The following is a 23,092-nucleotide window of genomic DNA, read 5'->3' as shown; positions in this document are numbered from 1 at the left end:
TTATTGAAATATTACTGTTTTAATTTGACAATTGAACAATTTCTTGGCCATTTACCCAAATCCAGTATTTGAAGCGTCTTTGGATACAGCGCGAAATTCAAATACAGATGTGTAGGCTATGTACGCAAAAAAGGATTCTCAGGCCCGATTGCACAAAAGCATGTTAAATTTCATTGTTTAATCATGATTAAATGTCATGAGAACTAATCATAGAAGACTCCATTGGAATAAAGCATACCCTGATTGGTTTTCGTGACATTTAATGTTTAATGATGATTAAAAGTTAACTGACCCAGGTGAAACCGGGGGTCAAAGTGCCTACGGTACGTACCGTATGTTACCGCAGGCTACTTCTTTTAGAACTTCACTCACTCCTGTATTGTATACTTATTACTGTACTGTATAGTTTTGAAAAACGATGCGATTCAATACTCATGATAATAATGCATTATTTTTATGCATACAGTACACAAACGTGAATACAGTACCTATCATATTAAAATTGTTAAGCAAGTACGGTAACTAAAACTACCCTATCTCAATCCAAGTATTTCAGTAATGTAATGAGATTGATACCGAGCAACGCTATTTTTTAATTTCTACTTATAAAGTAATGCAATTCACCAAAGCATCATAATTTTTCAACAATTTAAGCTAATAGTTTAGATGTATTTCTATCTTTTGAATTCCGGTACCGATTGAAGCATATTCATGGAATGTCCAAAAATACTTAGTAGGGTTTGTTATAATATGAGGAATAATGATATTATTGAAGTAAGACACGTTTACAGGCTTTTTTTTCAACAGTTTTTATTATCGTACAGTAAATTCAAATAACGTAAAATATTTGTTTTTTATACGGTAATGTTCAATCAACAATTCTTGACCAATCTGGAGCATTTCAGAACTGAATGATTATTACATGCTCTAATAAACGACATTATAAGGGTTTTCTCTCGTAGTCGGCAAACAATACAAGTTAGAGAGAATACTCCATATTCACAAATTTATACATGGACCTGTTAAAGAACATTGTTTTAAGGAGCTTCTATAACAAGATCTATAAAAACCTCGTACGTAGTATTTATAGTCCTTGTTCTATAATGCTGTAACACATATAATGCTATATAGCATAATTATAATGCTATAATGCTATATAGCATAATTATAATGCTATATAGTTCTATAATGCTATAACACACCGCTGTTACCTGGATTCAACAGACTACCGTATTTGATTATTGTTTACAAAAATTAGCCAACAAAAAATTATTTTCCACAGACTACGAATTTGAAGAAAGTTACTGTACACGTAAAATGAAACATGTTTATAGATAAGATTTATAATTGAATGAAAAACATATCTAATTCGAATTTTATATTTTCTTACAACTCAAGAATCAATAAGCTATTTCTTAAAATGTATTAATTCAGGGCTACTTTCTTGTATTTATAAAATATAATTATAGAATTTAATTATTTACATTAATAGACATAGAGAACTTTTCAACCTGCGTATATCGCCTTACAATCTCCGTCCCTCAACCATTACCTTTGAACCACACAATGCAGTTCTATCCATTTGTAGAAGACAGTTTGATTACATTGTTCATAAGCTTATAAATGTGATACCTGCTCTTTTTATAACAGATAATTTGAATGGAAGACTTCTGAGAGAGATAGATTTATGGATTGCTTCTTCACATCCTAGGATAAGTGATTCTTTTAATATTGTAACTAGGATAAGTTCACAATCATTCAAGAATGTCTGCTTTTTATTTTATTAACTCATATTTTCTTACTTTTTTCTACTTTTCTTCTTTGTCATTTTTTAAAAATTTAGATGTTAATAGGAATCCACCAATTTTATTTATCTTAGAAATAATTTTGTTTTTAGTAACACTCGGCTCCTGCGCTCAGGTAGTGTTTTCAGGGACTTTCCGTAAATAATAATACTATTCTACTTTTAACTTATTTTGTTAATTGTCAATTAATTGTATTTATGTAACTATAGACATTCATGTATGCATTGTATGAAGGAAAATAAATTATTGATTGATTGATAGTACCCTTTAAAATTGATAAAATAATGAAACAAGAATAAAAATAGTATTATTGTACTATAATTATATTTTATAAGCTCTTTATTATTCCAAACCTTACTGTTATGTTTCTATACACAACCTAATCTGCGCAAAATAGTTCCTTATTGCATAGTCTTTATAGTTTATATAAATTGAAAAAAAAACTATAAAACTTTATATAGTTTACGATAAATTGATGAATTAAAATAAATTTGTCAAATTGAAGAGTTGAAAAGAATTTCTGGAAACCATGAACGAATAATATGCTTTATTTAGTGTCACAATACTGTTTAATATTTTCCACCATAATCATGTTGCTATTACAGATTTGTGTTATTATTACAGAGTAGGTACAGGTATACAGCTATTGCAGAATACGAAAAATAAATGAAATACTTATTGAAAACTGTTTATCAGATAGACAGAGTAACATATATTTTTGAAATTATTGTAGTCCATCTTCTAAAATGAGATATATTTCTAAATAATATCAATTTGGTCCTTGATTCGGACGGTAAGCCATATCTACCCATAGCCGATTAAATCAGCTTACAAATTTTGGTCAATTTAAAATCGTTTTTACCATATTCATCATTATTTTAAATAATTGATTTCAGTAGATACTATACTTCTACAAACCCATATAAATTATTGCATTGACTATAATCTTAAAACAACACAACCTAACAATTATTTAAAGCTTAACCTGAGTATTTTATAATAATCTGTCACCTTCAACCTTCAATACAATCTTGTAGATGTAAACAAGAATATGAATTAGATATTTTATGAAAGAGAATATAATACAATTGAGTTTACAATCTCATTCTCCAAAAAGGCTGTAATAAGAAAACCAAGGAAGACTGTCATTCAAGAGGTAATTAGGTAATAAAACCAGAGTTGAAGTAAGTTACCTAACTACAAAATATCGGTGAATACAATCTGCATTTCTAAAATAGACACAACAAAATTGTATCATTCAAATTAATTTGACAGAAACAAACTATGATAATCCTAATAAAAAATGCACTTATATTAACTGGTTAGTGAATTTACTAGAGTTTATTTTCATACTACAAGTTATTCCGTTCCAAGAGAACAGTTTCATATATTGCATTTGTTTTCAAACTAAGTCAATGATAAAACATAATTTGATGTAACATTGAAAATAACAAGTTCATTGATATTGAAAATTACAATATTATTTTGACACGCTCTGATGGTAAGAATTGATTGCAATGTCTATAAAGGTCTTCTATAGTCACTGCACATTATACAGGTAAGGGTTGAACGTGTATTGACGTTTCTTGGTATTACCATAGAGAGACAATAGCGTAAGTAGATATCCTATGTTATAGGGCGTTTATGTCACAGTTTTCAATGTTAACTCAAACCGATAGACCAGGTGTAGCTGTGTGACGCTGGTAGCCTCTCATATTGTGCCGTTCATACGCTCTCACCTCAACAAAACAGTAAAAATCAACAATAATCGACAGTAATCGGCTTGAGTTAACAGTAAAAGTTGCGACATAAAAACCTTATACCATGAGATATCTACTAACACTATTGTTTCTCTATGGTATTAAACACTCCCGCACATTCTTGAATGCACCAAATAAGGTCAAGTATATTGAATCAGTTGATTTGGAACAACATATAAAATCTTCAAAAAGTTCCGCCTAATTTATATTTGTTTCAATTAACTGTACCTATGCATTCATGCGCATGCGCGAGGTCTTTATCTTCAATCAGTGTACAGTGAATAACTTTCGCCTATGAATGTGGAAGATCAATACGTCTTGATGTAGGCTACAATAATCAATCTTACAGGATTTTCTGCACCTAATTACTGATTAGATCAATTGACTGATTGTTCTAAGAGTGTTAAACAGTAATAGAAATACCAGACGACATGATTGAGAAATAATAACAATTAACAATAAAAATATGTGATGTTTTGGGGGTTATCTTTGGAGTACAGAACACAGCTGGGCACTTCTAAATAGACGACCTAATGCCGGCTGCACGTAGCCTACGTTGGATAAAATTTTAATCGTGATTAATTCTGCGAGAGCAAATCAGAGAAGCCGTCTTTTCAAAAGACGGTTCTCGTGGAATTAATCACGGTTAAAATTTAACCGGCTTTTGTCGTGCAACCGTGTCTTAATAATATTAAGTTAAGTCAAGTTAGGTTAAGATTGCTTTGTTGTGTCAGATTTTGTCTCTGTTTTGTCATCAGTCGTCGTAGATGTAGCAGATACTGGAGTGCCACCTTCAGTCGTAGAGGAGCCAGATACTGGAGTGCTACCGTCAGTCGTAGAGGAGCCAGATACTAGAGTGCTACCATCAGTCGTAGAAGAGCTAGATACTGGAGTAGCCGTTGTGGAAGGTCGTTCACACTCCTTTTTGTGCACAAACCAGTGCAGTCGCTGACATTCGCGGTCGCAGTACTGCACTTTTTTGCACTTGGAGCACTTTTTGAGTGCGCCATTCTCGGCGCAAGTGACACACGCTGACACATCTGTGTCTACAAAGCCGCGCTGGCCGTTAATGGCCGCCGTTATAATGGCCAGAGCCGACGCGCTCTCGCCATCCTGTGACGCAAGGCTGGTTACCAACTGTAATTCAACAGAAATACAATTAGAGGCTAGTTCGATTTAGTCGTAAGAAATATACATTTTTTGGCCTTGAAATTGTATGTAAATCAAATCATGAACTCTACATAGCCTCTGGACTGTTTATTTTAAATCAAGGTTAAAAGCAGTTTTGGGCAAATGCCTGTTGTTTACATCTGGACTGTATCTATTGCCCATGAAAAAATAAATAAAATAAATGAATGGAAACAGCTAACATATTGGCCCATAAGAATAAAACCAGAGCAAATGCTCATGAGCAAAAGCATTGAGCATAAGGTTTTGCTCATGAGCAAAAGGTAGAAGCAAAAGCATTTGCTCATTTTGATATGAATAAGCTTTACCTTATGCTCCTGAACTCTGGAGCAAATGCTCACGTATTTTAAAGATTTTTCATCAGCTGATTCGCTTTTGTAGCCTTAATTTGTATTTATAGCTCACGGAAGCGCTAAATATGCAAACAGGGGGAACCGCTTGTGTTTGCGTCGTCTGCTCTGTTTTCTATTTATGGATACAGTTTTAGGTTAGTTTAGTTTAGAATTTTGAAATAATAGCGTGAAAAAATGTCATCTCTATAATAATCTTCAGCATATTCTTATAATATCAATAGCCTTCTTATAATCGTCTACACTCTCATATTCTTAAATGCCTATTTCCTATTTTGTGATGGCTATCTTTATAACAGGTAGCTTTTGTATTTATTCTTTTTAGGAATAATGGTGATATATATCATGGTTGAATCTAAAAAGATTCAAGGGGTGAGGCTGTTCCTCCACGTGGTGCCCCTGGACCAACTGCATACGACATGATTTCGAAAATGGATACTCTTCGCGCTCTCAAAGAGTTTCACCAAAGTTTTATATTAGCAGTTGGAGAACAAAATGCAGCCAATACAGGTGATACAAGAATATATGCCTCTAAACGGCCCTTGTCAGGGCCACCCCTTGTGACAATCTCAATCAATATTGAGGGCTTATCTCGTATTAAGGAAGACATACTTAGTAATATTTGTAAGACACGTCGATGTGATGTGCTGTGCCTACAAGAGACACATAGAACTGATGCTCAAAGCAGACCCAATATACATGGCATGGAACTGGTTTCAGAGATCCCTCACAGGCAATACGGTAGCTGTATTTTTGTCAGAAATGACTTGAAAGTGATATCCTCATACGCAACAAATAATAATAACATTGAAATAATCACATTGGAACTATCTAACTGCACAGTCACATCAGTGTATAAACCTCCAGGAGTCGACTTTGACTTCAGCAGCACCCAAAATTTCAACAACAAGGAGTGTAAAATTGTAGTGGAGACTTCAATAGCCATAGTGAGAAATGGGGTTACCCAGTAACAAACGCAGATGGCGAGAGAGTGGAACACTGGGCAATGAATAACGGCCTTTCTCTTCTATTTGACCCTAAACAAAGCACATCCTTCAATAGCAAAAGGTGGAGGTCGGGAACTAACCCAGACAATATTTTCGTTACAGAGAAATTCAGAGCTTCATGTGATAAGAATATCTTAGATGCTATTCCAAACACCCAACACAGACCTCTTATCCTGGAGGTGGTCCCATCAATCAGGGTGAGAAAGGTTCCCTTGAAACGAAGATTCAACTTCAAAAAAGCAAACTGGAACTCTTTCACAGCCCAGATGGAAAAAGGCATAGCAAATATCCAACCACATCCAGCAGAATATGGGAGTTTCTTGAATCTACTAAAAACTACATCTTATAGCAGCATACCCCGTGGTTGTAGACAAAACTATATTCCAGGATTCTCTGATGATCTTCAGCAACTGTACAATAATTATATGGACTCCTTCAATACTAACCCTTTCTCAGACAACACTCACAAACTAGGAGAAGAGCTAAACTCAAGGATTGCAGACTGCAGAAGGCAAACTTGGTGCAAGACGCTTGAGGGAGTGGACATGAAGAGGAATAGCTACAAAGCTTGGCAACTCATTAGGAAGCTGAACTGTGAGAGTCAACCAAAAAGCCTCCATACAAATGTTTCTCCTAAGCAAGTGGCTCACGTGTTGATTGAGAATGGTAAACCTGTGAATAGAATCAGGCAGAAGAAAATCATAAGATGTCATAATAGAGAAACCAACATCTTCCAGGTCCCACTGAGAGTAGATGAAATTGAATCTGCATTAAGATTACTGATGCCTCGCAAGTCTCCAGGCATAGATGAGGTGTTTAATGAGCAACTCCTCCACCTTGGCCCTGCAGCAAAGATGTGGATCACAGACTTATTCAATAACGTCATAGTCCAAGAGCGCATACCTGCAATTTGGAAGAAATCAAAAGTCATTGCAGTTTGCAAACCTGGAAAGGACCCTGAGTGCCCAAAATCCTATCGACCAATCTCACTTCTGTCCAATTTGTATAAACTTTTCGAGAGAGTTATCCTCAATAGAATATCTTCTCTTATAGAGAGCAAATTAATCCCTCAACAAGCTGGTTTCCGCCCAGGAAAATCATGTACAGGCCAAGTACTAAACCTGACTAAATACATTGAGGATGGTTTCCAGGAGAAGAAGGTTAGTGGCATGGTTCTGGTTGATCTGTCAGCAGCGTACGACACAATTAATCATAGACAACTCCTTCACAAACTATATAATGTGACATACGATTACAGTTTGATAAAGGTTATCCGCTTGATGCTCACTGATAGACGTTTCCAAGTCCATATAAAGAACAATTGTAGCAAGTGGTACAAACAAAAGAATGGACTACCACAAGGAAGTGTCCTGGCTCCTGCCCTTTTCAATGTTTTTGTGAATGACCAACCTATTGGAGACAGCACAAAACATTTCATTTATGCTGATGACCTGGCAGTAGCAGCCAAAGGAAACACCTTTAAAGAAGTCGAAGACAAGCTGAATAGTTTCATTCCAGAGTTAGTCAAATACTACAAAGCAAATCTCCTGAAGGTGAACACAACAAAGACTGTAGTAAGTGCTTTCCACCTCAGAAACAAGAAGCCCAAAGGGAGCTTAAAATCTTTTGGTCTGGCCAGCAGCTGACACATGTGGCAAACCCAACTTATCTTGGTGTTCAATTGGACAGAAGCCTGACATTCAAAGCTCACTGTGAAAAAACGAAAAAGAAGGTCAACTCCAGAAATGCACTCTTACGCAAGCTGGTTGGGTCTGCCTGGGGTGCTGATGCTCACACCCTGCGAACAACAGCCTTAGCCCTGTGTTTCTCCACTGGTGAATATGCTTGTCCTGTGTGGGGTCGCTCAGCCCATGCTAAGAAGGTAGACGTGGCTCTCAACGAAAGCTGCCGGATTGTGACTGGCTGCCTAAAACCAACTAAAACTCACTACCTCTACCAACTGAGTGGGATAGCCCCTCCATCAATCCGGAGAGAGATAGCAGGTAGGGCCGAGCGAACTCGCCAAGCTAATGATGAAAGGCATCCAATGTTTGGCCATACCCCTGCAATTCACCGTTTGAAGTCCCGTCGCAGCTTTCTAACAGAGACACAGGAGCTGGGCTCCTCAGCACCACAAGAAAGAATTCGACTCTGGCATGAGGGTGCAGATGCCACTGACTCAGTGCTGAGGGAGCAACTGCCAGCAGGAGCAGAGCTACCGTACAGTAAATGGAAAACTCTGAACCGCCTTAGAGCAGAGTGTGCTTGCACTAAAGAAAACCGCACTACTTGGAGGCAGATTGATGATCCTTATTGTGACTGTGGAGACATCCAGTCAGATGACCACCTCCTAAAGTGCCGTCTTGCACCAGCATGCAATCGACAAGACCTCTTTAATTTTAATGACGAAGCTGCTATAACAGTGGATTACTATTCTAATTTAGGCATATAATACAAGTATAATCACCTGACACGAACGAACAATTTAAACTAAGGAGAAAAAACTACTCTGAAAAACAATAAGATATATACACATATACAGAAGTTTGATAGTAGTTTGCAATATGAGCAAGGAAAGCTGTGGAGTGTACACACCTGATTTTTGAGCAAGGCATCCGGCGATCCCAATTGCACATGCATCTTGATGATAAATGTATAAGCATAGAGAAACGATAGCATAAGTAGATATCCCATGGTATAGGGCGTTATGTCGCAACTTTTACTGTTATCCCAGCCGATAGTTCACTCAGTTCTTTCCTATGCAGCTGTGTGACGCTGGTAGTCTCTCAAATTGTGCCATTCATACACTATCACCCCAACAAAACAGTGAAAATTGACAATAATCGACAGTAATCGGCTTGAGATAACAGTAAAAGTTGCGACATAAATTCCCTATACCATGGGATATCTAATCATGCTATCGTTTCTCTATGGTATAAGTCACAACTTGATAATTATTTTGAAAATTCAAATGACAGTAATATGATAAACTAATTTGTTTGAAATTTATAAATAAACTTTAGAAATGGTAAACCAGATCCTGATTATAGCATATTAGGTAAAATGTAACAAATGAGAGAATGTTTAGATATTCCTTTTGTATTCCAAAAATGTCAAATTAGGAGTTGAATTTGACCTTCCAAGTCCAACTATAATATATCAATATTCACAGAAAACTTGATTGAATAATTGCAGAATATTATAAACAGGGGTCTGTTTCATGAAAGCTACAAGTCCTGTAATACAGGAGAATCACCATTCCAATTACATGCTCAATATAGCCGATAAAATCAGCTGTTCCTGTATTACAGGACTTCTAAGTTTTTATGAAACAGGGGCCTGAGTACAAGCACTAAACACTTGCAGCATAAAATATTGGGAATATTGTAACTTTGATATTTTTATGAGACTTCAAATATCAATTTTGGAAATAGAATTTTCATTTGTTCATAATAACCTTTCTCGATTGATTTTTCTACAGGGACCATGATAATAAAACAAACAATCCTTAATTGTTACACATGATTCTACTGTACATTGCTGTAATTATTAATCTATCAATTTATGACAGATCTTTGACCTACAGTGGGAAACACACTTACTGATTCCTCGACGACAAGACACGACGGGAAGCTCTCCGATTGGCTGATTAGGTTAACGTGTCTGGAATCAACCAATCGGAGGAGAGCTTCCTGTCGTATCGTGTGTCGTGTAGTCAAGGTTAACGTGTCTGGAAGTGGTTAAGTGGTTAACGTGTCTGGAGTCAACCAATCGGAGGAGAGCTTCCTGTCGTATCGTGTGTCGTGTAGTCAAGGAATCGTAAAGTGTAAAAACGGCCATACATCACGTTTGTACCAACCTGTCTGAACAATGCACTCTCCCTGAACGTGAACTCCCGCACACAATCGCGAATCAGTCTGTCCAGATACTTCTCACCTCGAACTGGTTGCAAGATTTTCTTCACTAGCAGTTCAATCACAGATGGCTCACAACTGTAAACAAAACGAACCGATTAAATTTTCATGGGATTTCAAAAAGAATTCTTCAATAATGTCAACTAATTGACCGAACGAAGTGAGGTCTAAGATTCAAGTCGACGGTTTTGCATTTCTCTTAATGTTTAAATGTTTATATATTTATATGTTGCGCATTTACGGCGAAACGCGGTAATAGATTTTCATGAAATTTGACAGGTATGTTCCTTTTTAAATTGCGCGTCGACGTATAAACAAGGTTTTTGGAAATTTTGCATTTCAAGGATAATATAAAAGGAAGAAGGAGCCTCCTTCATACGCCAATATTAGAGTCAAAAATCAGACTATAGAATTATTCATCATAAATCAGCTGACAAGTGATTACAAGATGTGTGGAGAAGCCAGTCTATTACTGTATTTGTATAAGGTCTACAATAGTTTCAATCAAAGACATTAAATAGGTATGCATCTTTAAGCTGGGATTACACCAAAGTTATTAACAAAATGGTTATAACTTACCTTATAGATTCTATTAGATTCACGGAAGTTGACAAACACATAAATTGTCCATGTGTATGATAAGTTATGTTCAATCTAAATAATTTGAAAAGGATTGAGTTATTAACAGTTTTTAATAAATTTGGTCTAATCGCAGCTTTAAGGTCTTTGGTTTAAATATGTTGTTTTGCAGTCATGGTATTATATGCGTGCCCATCAGTATCAATATTCTCACATTCGAAAAAACTAATTTAATAGGTGAATAAAAATAAACAAATGAACTAAATATGTGGAGAAATTATAATATTTTTGATTCTAAAAAATTCATTTTCATCACAGATAGAAAGATCATCACGGAACTGGATGAATTATATCATTATGAATACAAATTCAAACGTGAACTGAGTTTGTTAACATTTTAAACAGTTGACATCTGGTACTTGTGGATGAGAATACTGCGTGAGGTCTACTGTTCACAGAACTTCTAGTGATAATGTATGTAATCGATGAAGATTCTCTTACATATTATTTAAAGAAACATTACCTCTTCCTAAAATAGACATAATTACTTGAAATCAGTGGAACGGTAACTAGAAATTGAAATGGTGTAACAACCAAATCCAGTGTCTTAAATCTCATAATCAACAGTCTCATTGACAAAAGCACAAGCCTAGACCTCATGTGGGCATCATCCTCAACAAAAAATTGTGATGAATAAGTAGTTCCGACAATACTATCGTTTTCATTAAATATGGATATCTACCACAACATTACCTTCACAACACAGAAAGTTTTCAGTGGAAAAGGACTGAACAATCAAAAATAGAATGAGGTAATAAGCAAGTACAACTGAGATAATAAATAAGTGTTATACACTATAGTGAGGTCCAAGTTACAATGGCAGTCAGTAGAGGAAGATAGGAGAACAGCATAGTCGATTCTCTGCCTTGCCACTGCCTTCTACAGAGGATCTTGTTTAATATAATCAATTATATTCGTCAAGAAAATATGATATTTCAATTGTTAAATCATGAATTTTCATAATAATTGAGATTGAATATTTTGTTAATTATTTTTCAACATCGTAGTAAAACGATCTAGCAACGTTGCGGAGATAGTGAAGATTAGCGCTAGTAAAGCGTAGGTAAATATTCATTGTCCATTCTTGTTTGAAATAAACAATTATAGGTATTTTATTCATCATATTTTTAATGATCCAATAATACAATTTCATAATTGAGGTTAGATATTTTGTTAATTTATTATATTTTTACATTATTAAAAACGATCTGGCAACGTTGTCGGGCTAGAAAAGGATAGCGCTATCTGCTTTTTCGAATGATAAACAAGACAGCAACACCAATGTTGGTCAAATACTGCCATAATAACGTAGACTCCACTATAGCCTCAAGTCTCTTAGTATTCTAGTATTTGTCAGTTCATCATTATAGTATTTGTCAGTTCATCATTATAGTATTTGTCAGTTCATCATTATAGTATTTGTCAGTTCATCATTCTAGTATTTGTCAGTTCATCATTCTAGTATTTGTCAGTTCATCATTCTAGTATTTGTCAGTTCATCATTCTAGTATTTGTCAGTTCATCATTCTAGTATTTGTCAGTTCATCATTCTAGTATTTGTCAGTTCATCATTCTAGTATTTGTCAGTTCATCATTCTAGTATTTGTCAGTTCATCATTCTAGTATTTGTCAGTTCATCATTCTAGTATTTGTCAGTTCATCATTCTAGTATTGTAAGTTCATCATTCTAGTATTTGTTAGTTCATCATTCTAGTATTTGTCAGTTCATCATTCTAGTATTTGTCAGTTCATCAATCTAGTATTCATTCCAGCAATAACTACTTTCATAAGGCTACCTACTAGCATAAGGTTTCACATGCCCATTTAGACATGCCCATGTCTATACAGTCGAGAACCTGAAAGTTAGTGGCTTCGACCACGGTATAGGTCCACGTTATAATGGCAGTATTTGATCAACATTGGAGTTGCTATCCTTGTCTTATCATTCGTCAAAGCAGATAGCGCTATCCTTTTCTAGCCCGACAACGTTGCCAGATGGTTTTTAATAATGTAAAAATATAATAAATTAACAAAATATCTAACCTCAATTATGAAATTATATTATTGGATCATTAAAAAATATATTTCCTTGAAGAATACAAATATAATTGTTTATTTCAAACAAGAATGGACAATGAATATTTACTTTTTGTGTAGTTGAGAAGTTGATATTGTGGTAATTATTCATATTAAATGGAAAAGACTAAGAAATTGTCAAAAAACACAGATTTATTGATACTTAGAAAGACCGGTTTCGGTTATTACACCATTAAAGAGTTTATCAGAGATTGACAATCTTTGATTGGCCGGACTTTCTGAGTATCAATGAATCTGTGGTTTTTTGACAATTTATTAGTATTTTTCATTTAATCGGATATACCGATATCAGCTATCCTACATAGAAGACAGTGGCAAGGCAGAGAATCGGCAACGTTGATCTCATATATTTCTCCACTGCCATTATAGCGTGGACCTCGCTATAGGTCTGCAGACGAAATACTGATGTATAAATACAGGGTGATTCATAATTATGGTAAAATAATTCAATACGTGATAGTAGAGGTAAAAATAAGAAGAAAAGTTCTTATAAACATATATCCATAAACGCTTCATTAGCGAGCTATACAGAGTGAAAGATTTCGCCCGGAATTCAGTTCCTCTGGTGAAAAACACCGATGCTGAATTGTTTGGGGACTAGTTTTTAAACACGTATGGTGGATTCATATGGGAAAATATCTGAAAAATTGAATAAAACTAGTCTGGAAGCTGTAGTGTGAGTAGTTTTTGAGAAAAAAGTTAAAATATGCAAGAAATCTACGTAGAAAAACACAGACTTCTACGTTTGATGCCCAATAACTTTCTTTAATGACCAGTAAACATATAATTTTTAAAATAACAATTGTAGAGAATTTAATTCTGAAAAGAATGATGTAAGCTGTGTAAACTAAATTTAAATAATAGTTGAATAAAAACTATTCTTATGTAGTACATTACACCACAAAAATTTGCTGTTTTATGAGGAGAGAACTAATAGCTCATAGGTTGCTATGGTTGCGTACGTAGCTCGCTAATGAAGCGTTTATGGATATATGTTTATAAGAACATTTTTTTCTTATTTTCACCTCTACTATCACGTATTAAATTATTTTACCATAATTATGAATCACCCTGTAGATAGAGATTTATTTGTTCGTCTGACAGTCGTATCAGATATGTGAAATATTACGTTAGTAACCAGCCTTAGTAAAAGCAGTTAGAAGATAATAGCGTGTATCATTTAGTTGTTACCCTTGCTTGATGATAACTCCCACAATGAATCCAAGGTAGTGCAACTTGAAGGCCATCACCTCGTTAGCTTCCTGCTTTTGGAATATCTCCTTCTCACTCATGATTTCAAGCACCTTCTTCACAGCCTGGCAAATTCGTTATCAATGTCGGCTGAAGATTCAAAGCAATCCTTACTGGATGGACATTAACCTGCTCAAAAATAATGAGAAGGGTTAAAGACGCAATCATTTCAACTCACAATCTGGTTTGAAAACAACAAAAAAATCTCTTATACAACTAATATCATTCATTCCGTAGTTGAGAATGATATTGTATCTATCAAGGTATGAATAAATAAATAAATAATTAAACATTACAACTATTTTTATTTATTTCATTTCATTTACACAATTACAACTTCAAATAAAGATATAGTGAGGTCCACGTTATAATGGAAGTGTGTGATTTGCAATGGTGTTGCTATCCTTGTCTATCGTTCAACATAGCAGATGCCGCTATCTCTTTCACGCATTGCGATGTTGCAACATCGTTTATCAACAATGTAGAAATTCAACTAATTAACAAAATATTTTATCTCAATCATGAAAATTTATTATTACATCTTTAAAAAATATATTTTCTTGACAAATAAAATATGATTAACTATTTTCAATAATTGACCGAGCGAAGTGAGGTCTAAGATTCAAGTCGACGGTTTGGCATTTCTCTTAATGTTTAAATGTTTGAATGTTTATATGTTGCGCATTTACGGCGAAACGCGGTAATAGATTTTCATTAAATTTTACAGGTATGTTCCTTTTAAAATTGCGCGTCGACGTATATACAAGGTTTTTGGAAATTTTGCATTTCAAGGATAATATATAAGGAAAAAGGAGCCTCCTTCATACGCCAATATTAGAGTAAAAATCAGACTATAGAATAAATTATTCATCATAAATCAGCTGACAAGTGATTACACAGATGTGTGGAGAAGTCAGTCTATTGCTGTATTTCCATAAGGTCTATAGTTTCAATCAGGTACTTGTGGATGAGAATACTGCATGAGGTCTACTGTTCTCATAACCACTAGTAATGAACAAATTGATCAGATATACCAGTATCAGCTGTTTGGGTGGCAAGGCTGAGATCTGGCAACCCTTTTCTCCTAGCTTCCTACACTGCCATTATAACGTGGACTTCACTATAGAAATGAACAGGATAAACCCAAAACTGTTCTTCTCCCTAGTCTTTTGATTAAATTTGCTTAAACTTTGATGAACCTTAATTTAATTACCTAGGCTATAAAAACTCTGAAAGTAATAAGAGAGAGTAGGGTTGTATTTGTTCGCATCAAAACATGTCAATTTGTGGATTGCATACCGGCAAAATGGGAATGATTTAGATCTCGAAATTTCGCACATAGAATCTAGAAATATGAATCTCGGGCACCTCGAATCCCAAATTTCAATTTTTCTTCTTGATTTTCCAGAATTAATGTTCAAATTCCATTCATGGGGCATGAATACCTACCATATGCTAATATAGAGCTATAATCAAGAGAGACTACTTCTTCGAAACGGATGGTTAAAACTGACAACTAAATTAATAACCAGTCCAATTTTGTCAGGTTGGCATTAAGTTGAGGAAGGCTTCTAAACAAGATATGAGTTGTGTCACTTTATTAGGTTGGCACCAAGTTGAAGAACTTATCTATACTACGATAAAAGGAAGAACTGGCTTATACATATACGGGATAGGAAAATATTATGTTTGATGCATATCACATCTAAACTACTGGACTGAAATTAACTTGAAATTTTGCATATAGATTCTTAATTAACCGAGGAATGGTTCTAGGCCTATTTCAAACTCTTCAAGATTTCACTCGGTCAAGTTTTCAGTTTGTCAAGTTTTAAAATAGACCCCTTGCGGAGCATGGGTTACCTGCTAGTTATTAATATAAGTGATTAAATTGGAGGGATGATGAGTACTTACTTTGATAATAAATTTGTGAAAGGCAGTTGCAAGTGCGGGGGGTAAAATCGGTTCTTTCTCCAATCCTCTAGTAACTGTGTAATAATCGACTTCCGATTTCGGGATGAAATTATTTATTACTGCTACACAGTTATGGTTGCCTAAAACAATACAAAAAAAAATATAACTACCGGTACATGAGACAGTTGGGAGAACTCAACATTATTCTACTTCGTCTGATAGTCTCTTTTTTTTACTGACACAAGTAAGTCATTTATAAAGTTGAATTGAATTTATTGCCAAAAATTACAAATACATATTTTTACAATACAATATAAATAACATTGATTGTAACTTAAGTGCATCAATAACATCACTGTAATACTTGGCACTGCCAACATAAGATTCCTTGTGTGTTGGCAGTGAGTTGCAGTTTATTTATTATGTATCAATTCAGGTCAGTATATGAATTAATATACAATTGATAATGCTAACGAAGAAATTGCAAAAAAAAATTAATAATGCTAATGAAGCTATACCTATTATACAAAAAAACGCACAGGCTCACAGCAAAAAAAAACTTCAGTATACTATGATGAAAATTTTAATCTAATTAATCACTGTGACATCTTGAGGCCATCATGACAGTGAAACTTTCTCAAAGAAAAACAAATGAACTGATACAATAAAAAAGAAGTTCCTGTAATGTGACTTGGGACAATTACAAGCCTGGTTCAAGAGTATACATGCCCATCGCTCACTGTTTTTAGTAACAATTATTCGTATACAACATTATACTTTATAACACTAGTTTAAAGAATACATTCTGGTCAATCCAATATTTTATACTTTTAATTGAATCGCGTGTGATTTTTTCATCTATAAAGTCATTTGGAATTTTGTTTATAATGTAGTTACAATAATATTGAAATTGATGCCTGCATATGGTTAGCTTGATGAGTTCTGTGTTAAATCTGTTGTTAGTTGACCTTACAATTATGTTGTTTATCAATTAATATTCCAGAAAATGCTAAATACAAGAAGACTAATTACAATAGCATACAATTGTCCAATAATGAATTGGAAAAGTATTTAGGACAAGAATCAAGTAACCTAATTGATTATATTATGATTATAGTGTTTTTATACAATAAATGAGATAAATAAATGAATTAAGTAAGAAGAATACGGTAACCTACAAGTTTGTTAGTCTCTTTGGGTCTTGAATGGTCTTCTTCAAAATTACTAATTTTATAACTGCTTCTAATTGAGCCATATCCTAAATATATCATACTTATGGACCTCTAATTGCAAATTGAACCTCATTTAGTGCCAAGCCATACGAAGCGTTTTCTTCAGACATTCTCAGACAAGTCGGCAAGGCATGAAGCTTCGTTTGGATGATTATCAGCTGATTCCCGAATGCCAACCCAACCCAATCAGCCAATCGGAAAGCTTGCTGCCCTGCCGACTTGTTTGAAAACACCCGGAAAAATCTTCTTGTTGCTTGGCATTTGAACCAAGTCTGAAGAATACAGTACAACCAATAAGGCTGGGCGTACACCGATTAGTCAAGACAAGACTAGTCACGTTTAGTCACAGTACTTCACATAGTTGCTCATGACGCAACACACACCGATCAGTCATTGCAATTAGACAATCATGTCTTTATAAGCAACAATGTGAAGTACTGTGACTAAACGTGACTAGTCTAGTCTTGACATGTCTAATTGCAATGACTAAGGCTAGGCACACGCCGGTTAGTCAAGACAAGGCTAGTCACGTTTAGTCACAGTACTTCACATTGTTGCTTATGACGCAACATACACCGATCAGTCATTGCTTACACGTTTAGTGACTAGTCTTGTCTTGACTAACCGGTGTGTGCCTAGCCTTAGTCATTGCAATTAGACATGTCAAGACGAGACTAGTCACGTTTAGTCACAATACTTCACATTGTTGCTTATGAAGACATGTCTAATCGCAATGACCAATCGGTGTGTGTTGCTTCATAAGCAACAATGTGAAGTACTGTGACTAGTCTTATCTTGACTAACTGGTGTGTGCCCACCCTGAGGCTAGGCACACACCAGTTAGTCAAGACAAGACAAGACATGATCAGACACAATACTTCTCATAGTTGCTTATGACGCTACACACACTGATAAGTCATTGCAATTAGACATGTCTTCATAAGCAACTATGTAAAGTATTTTAACTGAACGTGTCTGATCATGTCTTGTCTTGTCTGACTTACTGGTGTGTGCCTAGCCTAATCAGTGTGAGTTGCGTCACAAGCATCTATGTGAAGTATTGTGACTCAAATCAAATAGCTTTTTATTCACAAAACATAATACAAATTCATGAAATTTATTTACACATTTAACAGTGAATACTCTCCACAAAGACTTGAGTCTGTGAGTGGAGAGTGAGTTCTTTCAAGTTGATTGAGATTATGTTCTCATGTTTTGTACATATAATTAAAACTATTTCAATTGAATCAACTAACATTCATCAGCAAATCGAGAATATAAATTGCACACAATGAAATTCCATACTGGTAATAGACAAATATATAAATAGTAGCTTAAAGGCTATACTTAATCATTATAAATGGCAAATTCACTAAGTTCTGAATAAGAAGGCGGATTGAATCAGTTGCTCTGCAGCATCCCTGCCATTTCGTGACTAAACGTGTCTGATCATGAACGTGTCTTGTCTTGACTGACAGGTGTGCGCGCCTAGCCTAAAATTGACACCAGTCAGGAATTGGAATTGGATGATAGATTCTGGATTATTTGAATCGGATTCTGAAAAGGCCTATCTGGAAGCCCTAGTCCTTGGCAATGTCCTCAATAGTCCCTCAAGTATTGATTAATAGTAATATAGAATGCAAGAATACTTGAAAAATTTGTTCAATATTACCGGTACATCAAAACTACACACACTACGCAGGGTGTTTCTGAAGTAGTGTCGAACATTGTCGGGTATTGTTCCTGGATGATAGGAGACTACATAATTATGTTGTATTTCAAGTGTCCAAAACTCAAATTTTTGATGGCAAATTTCACAAAAACCGTTCACTTTACAGAAAATTTACAAGAGACTAAAAAGTAAACAAATGTTATCAAGATTTCAAGGATACCTTGTTTATTAAGATTAGTCAGAGAATAACAGAGAAATTAATTATTTTTGTACTGCATGCAAGATCATGAACAAACAAGATCATCTGAAAAACATTGTAAAATCAGCTGGATGGCCATATGGAGCCATACCGAGTTTCAAAGCTTTATCTTCAATATAATTGGAATTGAAAATTGAATATTGATGTTTATATTGTGAAAAGTGGTCATGCATGCAATACGAAAAGAATTAATTTCTCTGTTATTCTTCGACCAATCTTTATAAATAAGGTATCCATGAAATCTTGATAAAATTAGCTAACTTTTTTGTCTAGTAAATTTTCTGTAAAGTGAAAAGTTTTCGTGAAATTTGCCTTCAAAAATTCAAAATGGCCGCCATTTTGAAAATTTACATAGAAATTGTTTCATTTTATTTTTTAAAGTTGAGTCTTCATGGCATAAATATTCATGCAAAATTTCAGATCAATACATCATTTCGTTCTTGAGATAAAAATTCCTAAGTGAAAAAACAAAATGGCAGGTATAAGGATAAACACTGAGTTTTGGACACTTAAAATACAACATTTGTAGTCTCCTATCATCCAGGAACAATACCCTAAAGTGTCCAACACTAATTCTGAAACACTCTGTATATATGCAAATGGTGCGAGCAGCAAAATACAAGGATATACTATCTATACAACAACTATCACACCAAGAACAATGAGATAAAAATAAATCAATTACCAACAAACCCAGCCATTTGAGATGCCGTTCGGCCCACTGAGTTGGTAGCGCGACTCTTCGCCCCAGCCGAGAGAAGCAGTTGGCACAGCTCGCAATTGCCTGACAGAGCAGCAAAGTGGAGAGCCGTGTAGCCATGCTCATGCTTACCTGAGTTCACATCAGCGCCCTGATGATAACAAAAACTGCATCAGAAATGGTGCACATTGATCAGTTTGCTAGATTATTCATAGATCCTGAGATGTCAGAGTGGTTTGTACATTTTACTGTTGAAAAAATATTATTATTTAGAAAATATTCATGTTTAAATGAGTTCAGAAAATATAGAGCATGTAACGAACCTGAAGCATTCTATTACCTGACGTGTCATTGTGCGGTCTACTCTTTGTGACCACATCATGGACTTGAAATTGCATTAATCAGAATGACATAATATTGCATAATCTCAGACCTCGGAGCTAAACTCTTTTTCACCACTAATTCTTTAGACCTTTTTAATGTTTTTATTAGTTCTGAAACCCAGTTCAAAGAACCTGGTGACCGAGAGATATCTTGTGTTGATGTATCACGCTCTCTTCCATTGCCACATACATCACCTATGGATTGCCCCCTGTGGGTTGGGGGATCTTTGAGTCGATCATCGTACTCATGAATGTGTTGAAAACCAGAATTCACCCACAGTATCCATGCTTGTCGTAGAAGGCGACTAAAATGGACCTCAAGGCAACTCCAGAAGTTGCCTTGCCTTCAAACCCACGGGATCTGCCTCATCAGGGCAGATTCGGAGGGGCAAAAAGAAACACCCAAGAGACCAGAGATTGTCGGAACTCCAGGCACAAATGTTGGTCAAGAGGCTGAGTCGAGGGTGGCCGGGCGCCCTAGAGGCAGTTTGAGTCTCCTCTCTCAGCGGAAAAGGACAAACAAAAAGGCCAGGAGTGGAACTCACGTAGGTCACGAATTGTGGGTGGAGAGACCAAACCTCACCACTGCTCAAAGAAGGGCGGCCATTTAGACAAAACTTCTTAGGAGAGGTGAGGCCTTTGACCCAAAAAAAACCCAAGAGACCAGAGATAAGAGACACTCAAGGCACAAATGTGGGTCAAGAGGCTGAGTCAAGGGTGGCCGAGCGCCCTAGAGGCAACTTGGCCGCCCCTTCTTCATCGGAAGGACCTACAAAGAAGGCCAGGATTGGAACTCACGTAGGTCACGAGGACCAATCAGTCTGAAGAGCCTGCCAAGCATATCACACTGGATTGCAACCAGGTGATGAATGGAATGTTAGTATAGGGAAAAACTCCTGGTTGTTGTAAAGGACATAGGTATTGGTTTGCCTAACTAACATACTACTTGGAACACAATAAGCTTCGGTTGAAGTGTGGGGTTCTTTGAACCTTTGTATCCTTGAATCCATCCCTTCAAAAACAATAATATGGATTGCTCTTGTGTGGTCACTCTACAGGGGCTGCTGATGTCCAGAGTGCGGGTTGCACAAGAGCCGGTTGAATTTTAACCCTAATTATTTCCACGAGAACCAGAGAAGCCGTCTTTTCAAAAAAGCCTTCTCTGATTGGTTCTTGTGGAATTAATTTCGGCTAAAATTTAACCGGTTTTTGTGCAAAAGAGGGCTTTGAGAATCAGAACAGGCAGCGACCATCTTACCCACTGCAAGTCCTTTGGTAGAGAGTTAGTGGGGAGGATATTTTTAATATTCTTTCCGAAGAATAGACATTGATATGTCCAAAGCTCCGCAATTTATGTAGATGCATAACAATATGATTATTGTCTATAGTTATTATATTACAAATTACTTTTTCATATCATATACAGTTCAATAATTATTTTCTTAGTCTATATTATGTAAATTCATCTATAATTTTGCTGTATTGTAAGCTATAGTATATAATTGTATAAGCCAGTATATTGTAATCTACATAAATAAAGTACTCAATCAATCAATCAATCAAGTCCATCTTTGCTTGCCTTAATTTACTGACGGTTATCAGCCATTTAATCCTCACCTGTGTTTGCTGTAAATCATGAGGATACAGCATAATTAGGCTGCCTGTAGTGACATTCAATACCACAACACTATTACACTAAGCACCCCCCAGGAGCGGATGTCCCTAGAGCCAGGAGATGCCTCCACTAATAATTTGATTCCGTTGTTCCAATTTATAATATTATTGATTCTAAAAGCCCACTGGTTTTAGAGGAACAAATCAGTGTTTGTTAAATCATCTTTTGAGAAATGTTTCCAAAGACAAACGTCTTTCATTGCGTGGGCAACAAACGCGTTGCTCTATTCATATAGTTTCCGAGTATAAATATTAATTTGAATTATTTATACACTCTTTAGAAGTTTTACAATTTCTACACATTAATATTGATTTTAAACCTGAATATCAATAGATACTGTGATTCAATCAGACCAGTTCTTGAATCACAACATAACCTTCAAAGTTGTAATTTATTATTTGTTATTACACCAGTTTCACCAAATTTATGGTACAGATAATTGGTAAGATTATTCAAAATTTTGATTACCTGATCTAGAAGCATTTGCGATATTTCTTTATTGCCTTTATAAGCTGCATGTTGAAGGGGTGTCATTCCATGTTCATCAGTCAGATCAGCGTTGAAGTTCTGCTGCGCTAGTATTGCCTTCAAACCATTTAGATTATTGTTAGAAATAAGATTGAAAATATTTTTCTCTACGTCTTCGCTATCTTCTGTAGGTGGAGTCATTTTACTTTAAAACTTCTGTCTTATCAAAAACACAAGAGCAAAGAAAACCTCAATTTCAATTTTTCTTCACAAACACGAAACAAATGGCGAAAGTCGATACCAGTGAGTATCGATTTATTAATATTTATCGATGGTGAACGAATGTTTTGATAAACCAAAAGAACGGCATAAAATTGATTTTTTTCAAGAGAAGAATAATTGTTTATTGATACATTCATCCAACTAATTATTTCATTTTCATAGTTGTAGCAGTTTCAAAATGTAAAAATAATCAATTCAATATATCAATCGCTAGGTTGGCAATAAACAGGTTCTAGGCAGATCAATTTCGCGCCTCAGTTTCAAAACAAGTACATAACTCTTCACAACTTGGAAAATAAAGGAGTTATCTTTTTCTCAGTTAATTGACTCACATTATTATTGGCAATTTTCTTGAATCATCATTCCTTCATGCAAAAGCTATTTGCTTTGTCAGCGGCATAATGTGGAAGCGAATTCATATTTTTAAAACTATAAAATAATTATTCAAAATTGTTTCATTTGGCCAACAGACCAAATTGTTTTCAAGATATTTGCT

The 23,092-nt window shown here is 35.2% G+C and overlaps 2 protein-coding genes across 2 annotated transcripts in view; both read right to left on the bottom strand.

Moving 5' to 3' along the window:
* The window catches only part of LOC111044523 (nucleoporin GLE1), a 168,438-nt gene that overhangs the window by 105,017 nt on the left and 40,329 nt on the right, over nucleotides 1-23,092 (bottom strand). The window lies entirely within an intron of this gene.
* LOC111044542 (ankyrin repeat and MYND domain-containing protein 2) lies at nucleotides 863-22,603 on the bottom strand. Its single transcript, XM_039436403.1, is given in 7 exon segments — nucleotides 863-4,702; nucleotides 9,970-10,102; nucleotides 13,952-14,082; nucleotides 14,084-14,140; nucleotides 15,926-16,065; nucleotides 19,774-19,939; nucleotides 22,315-22,603. Coding segments are annotated over 7 exon segments (1,254 nt in total). The 5' UTR covers nucleotides 22,516-22,603; the 3' UTR covers nucleotides 863-4,276.

Source organism: Nilaparvata lugens, chromosome 10 (assembly GCF_014356525.2).
Source record: "Nilaparvata lugens isolate BPH chromosome 10, ASM1435652v1, whole genome shotgun sequence".
Classification (NCBI taxonomy): Eukaryota; Metazoa; Arthropoda; class Insecta; order Hemiptera; family Delphacidae; genus Nilaparvata; species Nilaparvata lugens.
The sequence above is the reverse complement of the archived record's forward strand: the minus strand, read 5'-3'. Positions and strand labels throughout refer to the sequence as shown.